Source organism: Phascolarctos cinereus, unplaced genomic scaffold, assembly GCF_003287225.1.
Source record: "Phascolarctos cinereus isolate Bilbo 61053 unplaced genomic scaffold, phaCin_HiC Scaffold_4;HRSCAF=312, whole genome shotgun sequence".
In the NCBI taxonomy this organism is placed as follows: domain Eukaryota; kingdom Metazoa; phylum Chordata; class Mammalia; order Diprotodontia; family Phascolarctidae; genus Phascolarctos; species Phascolarctos cinereus.
In genome coordinates this window covers 170,784,650-170,797,431 of record NW_027555847.1, presented here as the reverse complement: position 1 = coordinate 170,797,431, position 12,782 = coordinate 170,784,650, and the positions used below count along the sequence as shown (strand labels likewise).

The 12,782-nt window shown below is 33.9% G+C and overlaps 1 protein-coding gene and 1 pseudogene across 4 annotated transcripts in view; one reads left to right on the top strand and one right to left on the bottom strand.

The window, feature by feature from the left end:
* The window catches only part of ZC3H7A (zinc finger CCCH-type containing 7A), a 55,397-nt gene extending 44,849 nt beyond the window's left edge, over nt 1-10,548 (top strand). For 2 of the 4 annotated variants that reach the window (XM_078152778.1, XM_020972522.2), the window contains exons 20-23: nt 1,414-1,522; nt 3,448-3,581; nt 5,606-5,769; nt 9,191-10,548. In XM_078152778.1, coding sequence (XP_078008904.1) covers nt 1,414-1,522; nt 3,448-3,581; nt 5,606-5,769; nt 9,191-9,380 — 597 coding nt within the window. In that variant the 3' untranslated portion in view covers nt 9,381-10,548. Of the gene's footprint in view, nt 1-739; nt 912-1,413; nt 1,523-3,447; nt 3,582-5,605; nt 5,770-9,190 lie in introns of those variants that run through there. The other 2 variants (XR_013485982.1, XR_002321707.2) reach the window with 2 other exon arrangements.
* Nucleotides 6,372-6,774, bottom strand: LOC110198307 (small ribosomal subunit protein uS14 pseudogene; annotated as a pseudogene).
* Nucleotides 10,549-12,782: the final 2,234 nt, after the last annotated feature.

Below are 12,782 nucleotides of genomic sequence, written 5' to 3'. Positions count from 1 at the left end.
TACTCTGTTGTAGGTGGCCATGAAATTCATGAACTTGTTTTCTCCTATACTATAAGGCTTGTTTGCTTTCAGCCCATAGTCACTGAGGTCATTAGGTTTGTTAGTGGCCAGTCTATATTTTTCAATGACAGAAATGTGGCTAATAATACCGTATCTGCCTGAAGGCAGGAGATTGAACTTATTGCTTGAAGGCTTTTCCAGCTCTGATATCTACTTAGGAGTGTATTCTTTTTCTCTGAATATCACCATCCCTGAAATGTTTTTTCTCCTCATTGTTACTGTTGATAATCTTGAAAACAAACTGTTAAAAACATACCCCTTGTGGCATCTGGCCATCTTATTCATTTATAACCAGTAATAGAATATAATATGACACATGCAAATGATGATACACTTCATGGAAAAGTAGTTTTGCTGTTGAATAATATGTCCATGTTTATTTTAACTGGTACTTATTAATTGCCCTTGATTTAAGTGAGTGGGCATAAACAGTTAATAGTTTGAAAACTGAAAGCACTTTAAAAATTCCATATAAGCAAGTAATACACTTTTAAAATCACATAGGTTAACTAATGTGTTGAGTGATGTGGGCCTGATTTTATTCAAGCAAAAAATAAACTGGCAAAACTTGCCAGTAGTTATATTGGAATGTATGACATAGAAAAATGAGTATAATTATTTCGTAGAGTTTTAAATCAGGTTTTTAAATAATGCCAAATGTTTTCTTATTTCTTGACAGACATGATTCTAAGGCAAGTCTTTAGATTTGTACCTGTCAGTATAGCACCTTTATGTTCTACAAAATAACAGGAAATGGTATTATAGGAAAGCTATAATGTCCTAATTAATGTAATAATTATCTTCAGATAATGTACATCTAGTGAGATGGAGGTCATCTGCTATCATTTTAAGTAAGTTAGTTGGTAAGGGTTTTCTGAAATCTTATTTTTAGTAATTTTGGTGCTAGTATATTAGTATTTCTTCACTGCTCAGATATATCCAGTTTATATACCAATAAGCTCAATTTTCTCATTGTTCAAATAAAGTGAGAAAAAGTAGTGTATCTTAAGGTGGAGACTTGGAGCTATAAAACCCAGATGGCCAGATTGTATTAATTGTTAAAGTAAAGTGATCTGCTGTGTGAAAAACTAAAACAACAAATTTGAGTATTAGATATTTGCATGTAAGAATAAGCCCTACAACTTATGACATTTGTTTTAAAAAGCTGGAGACTTAATTGTACATTTTAGACTACTATTTAAAGTTAAAACCTCACCTAAAAGTTTTCATTTATGAAATGTTATTTCTGAGTCTAGAATAGAATATGTAGTCATTCTAGCCTGACTAAATGTAAAAAATTAGATAGTTTCATTTAGAGCTTCAGGCTTAAGGAATATTTTTTCTTTCATATAGCTGTGCAATCATATTGCTTCTGGCAAGAAATGCCAGTATGTTGGAAATTGTTCCTTTGCGCATAGTCCTGAAGAGAGAGAAGTTTGGACTTATATGAAAGAGAATGGAAGTGAGTAAAAATGAAATTTATCTTAAATATGGCCTCAGAAGTAAGGTTTCATTTCATCTGACTTTTTTTAAAGTATGCTTTCCCCCTTTTATAATATTATAGTTTATTTCCATTTGCATATAGCAGGTTATTAATGTTTCTTTTCTGCTATCATTTTTTTTTTGGTGAGGTCATATATTGAGTGAGGGAAACTCACTAGTTAAAAGATATCAGCAGTGAATTTTTCAGTAAATCAAAGGATCTAAATACATTGTTCTGTAACTAGATTTTAACAAGTTAGAGTTTCTTAAATCAATGTGCTCTTTTTTTTTTTTTTTTGGTGAGGCAGTTAGGGTTAAGTGACTTGCCCAGAGTCACACAGCTAGTAAGTGTTATATGTCTGAGGTTGGATTTGAACTCAGGTCCTCCTAACTCCAGGGCAGGTGCTGGATGCATTTTTTAATTTGTCAAGCCAAGTTTTTAAAGATGTCATTTTACCTGTAATGGTCATAATTTAGTTTTCATAATTAAATTCAACATATATTTACAGAATCTTTAATGTTCAAGACACTGTGCTAAGTGCTGGGGATAGATATAGTGACAAAAAGAAACCCGTCTATTGGGGATAAGAATGTTTGAGAGAAAACTCAGGCCATATTTGAATATTTAACTACAAAAGTTGCAACAATGAAATTCATCCTATTAAGAAAAAATCCTCCAGTTAAATGGAAGAATTTTATCAAATATTGAAGACCAGCAGTCACCATGTTCACTTCATTTAAAATACGTTAATTGTTCCATTTCACTTTTCTTTGAATTCAGGAAGGTACTGGGAAATCCTGCCATCTCTTTTTGTAGAAGGTAGTGCATTCTAACCTCTCATGTTTAGAAGAAAGTATTTGTTAAGGAATTAAAGACAAAAATAGAATTCTAGATCTTACAGAAGATACTTTTTTGTATACTTAAGAATTCTTATAATACTTCCTTCTGTTTTTAAGAAAAAGCTAGTCCTAGGTTGCCTGTGGGCAAGCTAGGTGGTACAGTCGATAGAACACCAGGCCTGGAGTCAGCAAGGTCTGTATTCAGATCTGGCTTCAGAGATTACTAGCTGTCTGACCCTGGGCAAGTCACTTGACCCTTATTTACCTCAGTTCTTTTGTAAAAGGGGGACATGCCAGAGAAGAAAACAGCAAACCATTCCAGTATCATTGCCAAGAAAACCTCATGGACAAAGTCTATGGGATCAGATATGACTGAACCACTGAACAAAGCTGTCTAACCTTACTCTGTCAAATCACTTGGGAGAATGACTTAATGAAACTCTACCAGCTCCTTGTCACTAGATTATATAGCATTTGGCAATAATGCCAAATATATGTTTTTGTTTTTGTTTTTACCAGAGAAATCAGCTTTCAGCTACTGCCCAAGATCATTACTCGTGGTTACATTATTATAAGGTGCATTCTAGTTTTTGGTCCCTTCTGGGAATATTTGTTTGATTCTTGGATTTCAGTCAGGTTCAGAATGTTAATAGTAATTGTAATATACTTCTAATCTTTATGAGTAAAGTATCAGATTCCTAACCATGTTAAGTAAATTTGCATAGGTATGGTGATGATGAAAGCTTTTAATATCAACAAACATGATATAGCGCTGAAATTGTCACTTATGGTAGTATTTCCTGATATTTTCTGATTTTAAGGTCAGTTAATTATGGGAAAGTATCTTGCAAATGCAAGAAGGATCCACAACATAGGAAGCTAACTTTTGAAGTTCTGACAATCTCAGATTTCGTTTCTAAGCCTGTTAGCTTATTTATTATTTATTACTTTCTATTTACGCATTTCTAAAAGTAGAGTCCATTATCAATTCTATTATCATATGCTTAAAATTGCATGTGTTTCCACTGTGGTGTGATCATTGAATATATGGTTTTTTTTCTTCAGTACAAGATATGGAGCAATTTTATGATATTTGGCTAAAGAGTCAAAAACCTGAAAAAACTGATGATGTAGCTGGCCAGTCAAACAAGGAAAATGGGAAACAAATTCACATGCCAACAGATTATGCTGAAATTACTGTAAGAACTATTTGATAATTATTAACTTTTTAAGTGTGGGTGTGGGTCTGAATCTGTGATTTCATCTCTATGGAGAACTTCTAGTATGACAACTCCTTTCATCAATAAAAATCTCCAGTTCATCCATAACTTGTAGTCTTAGAGTGCTGAGGGTGTTGAAAGGTTAAATGCTTTATCCAGGTTCAGCTTTTCTATATCAGAGATATGGCTGAAACCAAGTCTTCCTCTCTACCTATTCCATTATACTATGCTGCTTTATAATGATAAATTTAGCATATATAGAAAAGCATTACTTTAATTATAGCTTCAATTTCAAATTATTTGTATTACTTTTAAATTAAAACAGATAAATCTGGTATTGGCAGAATTGGAAGTATACTGGGTGAGCAATCAGAAGACTTTGGCTTCTAGTACTAATGTTAATATTTCACTTTCTGATTTCAGGCCAGTCACTTAATCTCTTTGATCCTGAATTTCCTTAACTGTAAAAATGTATTCAAATCATTACAGCGCTCAGAGTATATTTGTGAATGCTGTATGACTATGAACTTTCCTTTAAAGTCCTATTTGATGCCTCATTGTAGCAAGGAAGTAACCTTGGATTTTCAAAGACTTTGCCCAGAGTACACGAGCTTGGCTGCTGGAAAGTGTTCAAGCATGGGCCCAATAACTGACTCACCTGAGATCTAGTTAAGTTGGAAGAAGCTCATCCCCAGACAGTTGGCCAAGAGGGGACCAATTTTTAAAAGCCTATTCAAGCACAGAAGGATTGCTTGTAGCCTGCATCAATGTGTCTGCATTGATAAAAACATAAGTCCTTGAAATATTGAAATATCATTAAGGTACTTCAGTGATACCTGAAAGGGTAAGAGTCAGAAAATCAAATGGTGACATAGAAAAGAAACTGCTTTATGTTTCTAGTGCCAAATTTTTTCTGCTTGAATACTCTCAAATAACAAATATATATTTTTAAATAACATTTTTGTTCATTATCATAAATTTAACTTTTTCCTGTCTTATTTTTTTAGAATCTTACCTTTGTCATTCAGTCTATCTAAATAGTATTGATCTCTGTATCCAATTTAAAATTTCTTAATTTTTCTTAAGGTGGCATTTTATGTACTTTTCCTCCTGCCTTTAGAAAAACATTTTTATTCTAGGAATTTCCAGATGGTTGTGGGCAAAAAGTACTTTTAAAAGTCTATATTTTTTATCTTTGTTCCCTCCATTATTTTTCTTACTGTCATTGCTTGTTAAAGGAATTGGCTTCCTTTTGTGTGAAGAAGTGTATTACTTTTGCTCCTATTTCATGTCCTAAACTATTATTTCATATTGTATCTGAGTGACTTTTACTGTAAATTGGCTTACATTAGAAATGGAGGGAGTGTAGTGGAGATATTTCAATAGGACCTGACCTAGGATTCTAATTTATCATTAACCAGCATCTGTATAAGGGTGTTTAGAATCACTAATGAGAGTAGTCTTCCAAAGTTGACTCAAGTTCTGGATTGCAGTAGACTACATTCTGGACTTAAAGATCTTTGAGAACTGTTTCTTACTTTCCTTGTATGTAGTATTTTCTTTTTCAACAGGATCCTTCTCATAATTGATAGATTGTAGTAATTAATCATGTAGGCTTTATAAGTTAGAGATGAAGTGTCAAGTAACTTTCAGACCTAACTATTGAAATGATTGATAGCTTTGTAGAATGTGCCTAATTCATTCTCATCTTGGGGGCCATTTAAAATTTGATAATATATCTTAGAGCCTTTTCTTAATGCTCCTAATGCTTTAAAGGAGGCAGAGGTTGGGAGGCAGACTAGAATGAAATGCTTTAAATTATCATGGAAGGAAAAAAGAGCATTATTTCAATATCAAAGCTGGTCACTTTTGCTTGGGATAATCAATATAAAACCTGTTTAAATGGATTTCTTCAATAAGTTTAAACTTTTAATAAACCAGCTTTTATGTTATTAAGTCTAATTTTCATTGGGTAATAACTTTCATTATTTTTATGTAAATAGGTAGACTTTCACTGCTGGATGTGTGGGAAAAATTGTAATAGTGAGAAACAGTGGCAAGGTCACATTTCTTCAGAGAAGCACAAAGAGAAGGTTTTCCACACAGAAGATGACCAGTACTGCTGGCAGCACCGGTTCCCAACAGGATATTTTAGTATTTGTGATAGGTATGTAAATTATAAAATTTCAGACTTGAAAATTATTTATCTCATAGTTTCTTTTTTAATTTATTATTTTTCTTTTTTGTTTTCACATTGCCTTCATTACCTTTCATTTCATATACTTTTCTCTCCCCCTGCCCAGCAAATCATCCCTTACAACAAAGACTAATAAATAAGGGGGAGAAAGCACTTTAGCAAAAGTGACCAACGCATTAGTTGAGTCTGATATTGATGTGATTTTTCACATCCATAATCCCTCAACACATCAAAGAAGGGAGGGAAATGTAATTTTTTTATCTTTTCTGGGCTGAGCCTTAGCATTATAATTACATAACATTCAGTTTTGTTTTGTTGTTCTTTCCATTTACATTGTTGTTAATGTATATATTGTTTCCTGGTTCTGCTTACTTCACCTTGCACCAGTTCATATATCTTCCCAGTCTTCTTTGAATTCTTCATAGTCATAATTTCTTTTCAGCAACATAATATTCCATTACATTATTGTGCCATAATTTATTTTGCCATTCCTCAATTTATGGACATTTACCTTTCCATTTCTCTGTTACCAGAAAACAATGATGTTATGAGTATTTTGGTGTATATGGGTCTTTTCTATCTTTGACCTCCTCCAGTATATGTATGTTGAACCATGGGATCCCTTGGTAAAAGGGAAGGGACATTTGTGGCACTTTTTTTCTTTTTTGAGGATGACCTTTTGAAATTATACATGCAAATTGGCATAGCATGTACAATAGGATTGATCTTTAGGTTGTCCAGGGTCTAGTAAAATGGTAGTCACTAATGGTCAGTGTAATCACTGAAGTGATCCATAAATATAACTTAGTCCAACTTGATGAAGCCTACGTCTTACGCATACTGCTGGAAGCACTGGCAGCACACGTTTAGGCCATATTTGTGGATCCCGCCATGCCGGTTTGAACAGACGCAGCACAACTGAGATCCCTGGCCAGATTTTCGAGGGTGGCTCCAGTAGAGCTGCTGGTGACCCATGGCACCACTAGCAAAGACACAAGACAAAAGGAAGCCACTTTTTTTTTAAAGCATAATTTCAAATTGCTTTCCAGAATGGTTGGGCCAGTTCATAGTTCTCCCAATAGTGTATTAATTAACAAGTATTAAGCACTGTGCTATGTACTAGGGCTACCAAAAAAGAGAAACAATCACTTAAAGCTTAAGGAGTTTATATTCTGTTACGGGAGACAACAAAGACATATATAAATAGGACAGAATATATGCAGAATAAATACAGAATTAAAATGAGGCTATTAAATGGAGCTCTAATAGTTGGAGGAGTCAAGAAAGGCATCATGTAGAAAATGGTACTTGAACTGAGTCTTAAATGAAGTTAGGGATTCTGTGAGGCAGAGGTAAGGAAGGGAGTGCATTCCAGGTATGGGAATTGGTCAGTACAAAGGCATGACGACTGGAGAAAGGGTATAATGTATAAGGAACAAAAAAGGAGGCTAGTTTTTCTGGACTGTATATTTCAGGAAGGAGAATAATGAGACTGAAAACAGGTTGGGATCAAGTTGTGAAGGGCTTTAAAAGCCAAAGCAGTTTATATTTGATTCAAAAGGCAACAGGCTACCACTGGAATTTATTGAGTAGGAGAGTAAAACAGTGAGACCTATGCTTGAAGAAAATCACTTTGGCAGCTGTGTAGAGGATGGATTAGAGTGAGAGACTTGAGACATGGAGAACCATAGGAGTCCATTGTAATAGTTCAGGCAAAAGAAAATGAAGTCCTGAATTAAGGTAATAGCTCTTTTAGGAAAGAGAAGAGATTAAATGCAAGAGATGTGGAGGTAGAAACAGCAAGATTTGATGAGTCATTAAATATGTGCAGCAAGGGATAGTGAAGATTCAGTGATCACACTGAGATTATGAACCTGAGAAACTGGACTAGTGGTTGTCCTTTCCACAGAAATAGGGAAGTTCTGTAAATGTAGAGGTGTGGGGGGAAAGATGAATTTTGTTTGGACATATTGAATTTTAGATGGATTTGGAACATCCGGTCTGAAATGTCTAATAGGTGATATGGAACTGGAGGGAGCTCAGGAGAGATTTGGCCTGGATATAGAGATGTTAGTCATTTGCATAGAAATGCTAATCAAGCATATGGGAGCTGATGAGGTCACCAAGAATATAAAACCAGAGACAGAAGAGAAGTAGCGTGCCTTTCTTTAGTCCCTCTATCATTAAGCATTTCCATTTTTTGCAGTTTTTGCTTATTGGGTGTGAGGTAAAATATCAGAGTTTTTTTATTTGTATTTTTCTTTTAGTGATTTAGGATAGTCTTTCATGTGGTTAATAGTTGTAATTCTTTAGAAAATTATTCATGTCCTTTGACCACTTATCCACTGATGAATGATTCTTAGTCTTATATATTCATATTGGTTCCCTGTGTATCTTTGATATCATATCCTATCAGAGCTATTTAATGCAAACATTTTCTCCTCAAGTAATGGCTTCTCTTATCCCAGTTGCACTGATTTTGTTAATGGAAAAGATTTTCAACTTCATGTAATTGAAATGATGACCAGTATTTAATGATAAAGAAAAAATCATGGATATTAAGAATTCAGAAGAACCTGAGACCATTTACATGAATTAGTTGATAAAAATTGAAGCAGAACCAGCAAAACAGTATGCACAATGACTGTAATTGTGTAAACAGAAAGAACAAAAATCCGAAGCTGAACATGGTGTAATTGTAGTGACCAGTTTTAGCCTGGCAGAAGAATTCAGAAAAATGCCCATCCCTCACTTTGTAGAAGTGGGGGACTATGGGAGTGTAACTTCACATATTACTATGCCTGGTGGATATATCGGTTGTTTTTCTGAACTGTTTTCCCCCCTCCTTTTTAATTCTTTGGTGCATAGGATGGATTGTTGGATGGTAAAGGCAGAAGAGGAGGGCTATATTACATATGATGTAAAAACAAGAGTTATTGGTTAAGATGCCAGGAAATATAAGTAGATTATATTTTTTTTGAATGTTTTATTCTTTATCCATTTTTACCTGGAGGATTCTCCAGGACAAATATATGTATTTTATAAAATATTCTCTGCGGTGACTATTTATATTCAATTTCAAAAAGTAGAATCTTGTTTAGATAACACTAGAAAATTTAAAGTGTTTAAGTATTTTATATTTAATGCCACCTATAGTTTTTTTATTTCCCTTTATTGGTAATGTACAATATCCTAAGTATCTTTCAGTCTGTATTATGTATGTTTGAAATCAAGATCACAATAATTCTCAAGCAATTCATTAACTTTTTGAGCATTAAGAATCTTAAGGTCTTGTATAAAGAGACAAGTTTAATTAATTATACAAATCCTTATTTGACAATTTGGTATTAGGACAACAGATTAAGCTTCAAGCATAAATTTCTTTTAATAGATATGTGGCTGGTACTTGCACAGAAGGAAACAACTGTAAATTTGCCCATGGAAATGCTGAACTTCTTGAATGGCAAGAACGAAGAGATGTTCTAAAGATGAAGCTTAGCAAAGCAAGAAAAGACCACTTGATTGCACCAAATGATAATGACTTTGGAAAATATAGTTTTTTGTTTAAAGATTTAAACTAATACTAAAAGTGATATGTATGTTTCCTAATCAAAGCATCAACCTGAAAATTTCAAAGTATTCAAAAGCATGTAGCAGAGAAGCTGCAAGTTTTCTGCTTGTATTGGCATATATATTGTTCCTCCTGAACAACATTCTACAGTGGTTATGAAAATGGGATGTTTAACAGATCTGGCTGAACCGTCATGAAACCAGATGGTAAAGTGACAGGCTGCCATAAAGTATACCAGATTTGCCATCTGTTGAACATAATTTTGGATGGAAGGTTGTTAGGGGGGAAAAGGATGAGGAAAAGGAAAAACCTCTCTTGAGTTGGTCCTTAAGCTAAGACCTTTAAGGTAAGATAATAAACAAATGTTCTGGAATAAGAAGAAAATGATGGATGAAATTCTTTAAGTGTTTTAATGGAAAGAGTCTGTTTAAAAAGAAATAAAGTTTGCTACTTATCTGTATGTAGGTTGCTAAAAAGGATTTTCTTAATAAAGATTTTAAGCAAAATAACCATTTAACACTAGTCATATGTTGAATGGGGTATTTTTTCTCTATTTGTATGTTTCACTATCACTGAAAAGAATCTTGAAGAAAATGTGCACTAAGAATTTTTGGAAAATCAATTGGCTAAAATTTTGATTTTTTTGGTCTTTGCTGTTAATGATGATTTTGAAAGATTTTACTTGTATTGTTGGTATTGTGTATTGTATGGACCAATATTGCCTGTAATAAAACTTTATATAGATGCCTTTTTGGGGGGCGGGGGGCCAGTCCTTTTTAATGAAAGAAGTATTGATGAAACATTTTATTTTCCTATTCAACATTAAGGTTTCTCAGTTTTTTTTGTAGTCAGGAAATTATGTACTAAATGCTTAAACATTTAGCTGCCTCTTTGAATGGACACTTTTTCTTTCTCTTGTACGCTTTCCTTTTGGATTAATAACCTTCTATGTTATTGACGTACATGCTATTTCTTATATTAGCTCTAGTGCTGTTCCATGTTTTATCCTAAAAGGAGTGCATGATATCTTCTGAGGAGGTGAAACCCAATACTATGTCATCCTTAGCTTTTTACAGTACCAACTTTCATATCACTTTATGAGGTCATCCTATCCATGCTATTTTGAAATAAAGCAGTAATGTAATTAAAGTAATAAACTACTTCTACTCACTGCTAAATTGCTACTCTTTTCTTTTATAGATAATTATATGTAGTTCATGTTTATGATTGTGTGTGCATTTTTAGTTAATGTTTTGAACCTAATAGTTTTTTTAGTCTTTCTGTTGGCAACGATTTTAAGTGCAGATGTTTTTGTTTAAAGATTTAAACTAATCAAAGCATCAACCTGAAAATTTCAAAGTATTCAAAAGCATGTAGCAGAGAAGCTTCAAGTTTTCTGCTTGTATTGGCATATATATTATTCCTCCTGAACAACATTCTACAGTGGTAGAATTACTGAGGAAAAATTTCACCAGTACATGATTTCTGTTGAAAATTTTGTTCATTAGAACAACACTTGTTCTTGAGACATATACAAGTCTAATATTTTTTTGAAGGCTGGACAATGGGGGCAGATTTTTGCCAACGACTTTTTGTAATGATTACAAAATCTTTTGTAATTGAGTTCAACAAATGTGGTATCCTTGTTTGAGGTCCCCATTTTGACTTTTTCCATTAAGTATTTATATTTATTATCTGTGAGAGAAGTCTAGAAAGTGCTTTGAACTCCTTACAAGAAGTATGGCACATGAATAAAACATTTCTGTTCAACCAGACAGAATAGTCTAGACTAGTCTGAAGCAGCTAGGTTGTATAGGGGATACTGTGATGAACCTGGAGTGAGGAAAACCTGATTTCAAATATGCCTTCAAACATTTACTTGCTATGTGACTCTTGGCAAGCCAACCTTTCTCCTTCAGTTTCCTTATCTTTAAAATGGGAATAATTAATAGGAACTATCTCTCAGAGTTGTTGTGAGGATCAAATGAGATAATAATTGTGAAGTGCTTTGCAAACTTTAAATTTCTACATTATATTATTAGTATTATTATTATCATTATCATTATGTCATTAGCTTTGTCCTCATTCTCATGACAGATATATGCCTTTTTGGAGAGTTGTGCAACACTGGTGTCAGGCTCAAAGCATTTCTACAGGAAATAATAATTTTTAGTGATAAAGCAAAAAACTGTATAGGTCAAGAACAAATCAGAAAATAAGGTATTGAAAACAGTGGTATGATTTGATATGGAAAATAGTTAATTCCCAATTTAGTTGTTTTATAGTACTTCCAGTGACTATTGAGGCTGTGATGAAGCTACTACATAATGCTGGAATACAGTAATGCATATATATTTCCACTAATGAGTATCTTCAGAATGAGTGGGATAGAGACCACCTACCCAAAATAAAATTCAGAGGTTTCTCTGAGTAGAAACAGAAGTTTTATTTAGCAAGTCTCATGCGAGAATTGGGCTTCACCTACCCAGGGCAGACTGGAGTAGGGAGGCAGGATACAAGCAGCAAGCAAGCAGTTATATACCCCTAGACAAACAAAATCTAAGAAAACCCCACTCTCCCCCCTTTTAACCTGAATCTCCTTATCCCCCTTGGTTGAAGTAAGAGAACTTACATTCTACCCAGAAACTAAGAGATACATTTTACCCAAAACAAGCTTGGAGGCTAGAAGATTGCCTTATTTGGCAAAGATAAGGCTGGGGTGGTGGTTACAAAACAAGGGAGGGGGTGGGTAACAGGGGTATGACCAGATCACATGATTTACAGAAAAACTAAACTTAGGCCCAGCTAATGCTAAAGCCTTAACTAAATTTTGGGGCATAGCTTCCATTTCATATGAGAAACTTTCACTTGTCCCACACATGAAAAATCTCAGTAACTGTTCTGTCATTCCAGGTTAGTGGTCCTCTGCTTTTCAAGATGACTGCCTCTCACTGTTCTCCTAAATCTTGAGGGAACTGCATAATAGATTAATGTTTGATATTGGATAATTGACTGTGCCTTTATATCAGATTAGTTATAAGTGCATTTTTAGTAATACCTTAGTTTCAGTATTAGATCCTTGTAGCAGAGGACCTTTCTTCAAATCCTAGTTTTGCTACTTAATATACCTGTGTGAAGTTACTTCTCTAGACCTCAAGTTTCCTCATCTGTAAGATGAGGGGATTAATGATACTAGACTTCTGTGGTCTCTTCCAGCTTTAAATATTGACCCTATGATCTTTCAGTATATTTGTGATCTTATCCATGTGGAGTACTCCTTCCACCAAGACAGATTGCAACCAACCTGTGAACTCATGCATTGTCCTCCAGTGGCTATTCCTAAATCTTGCTTACTACCTTTTCTGATTGTATATCTTACATATTTTACACTGCTTCCCCTATGTGCAATTAA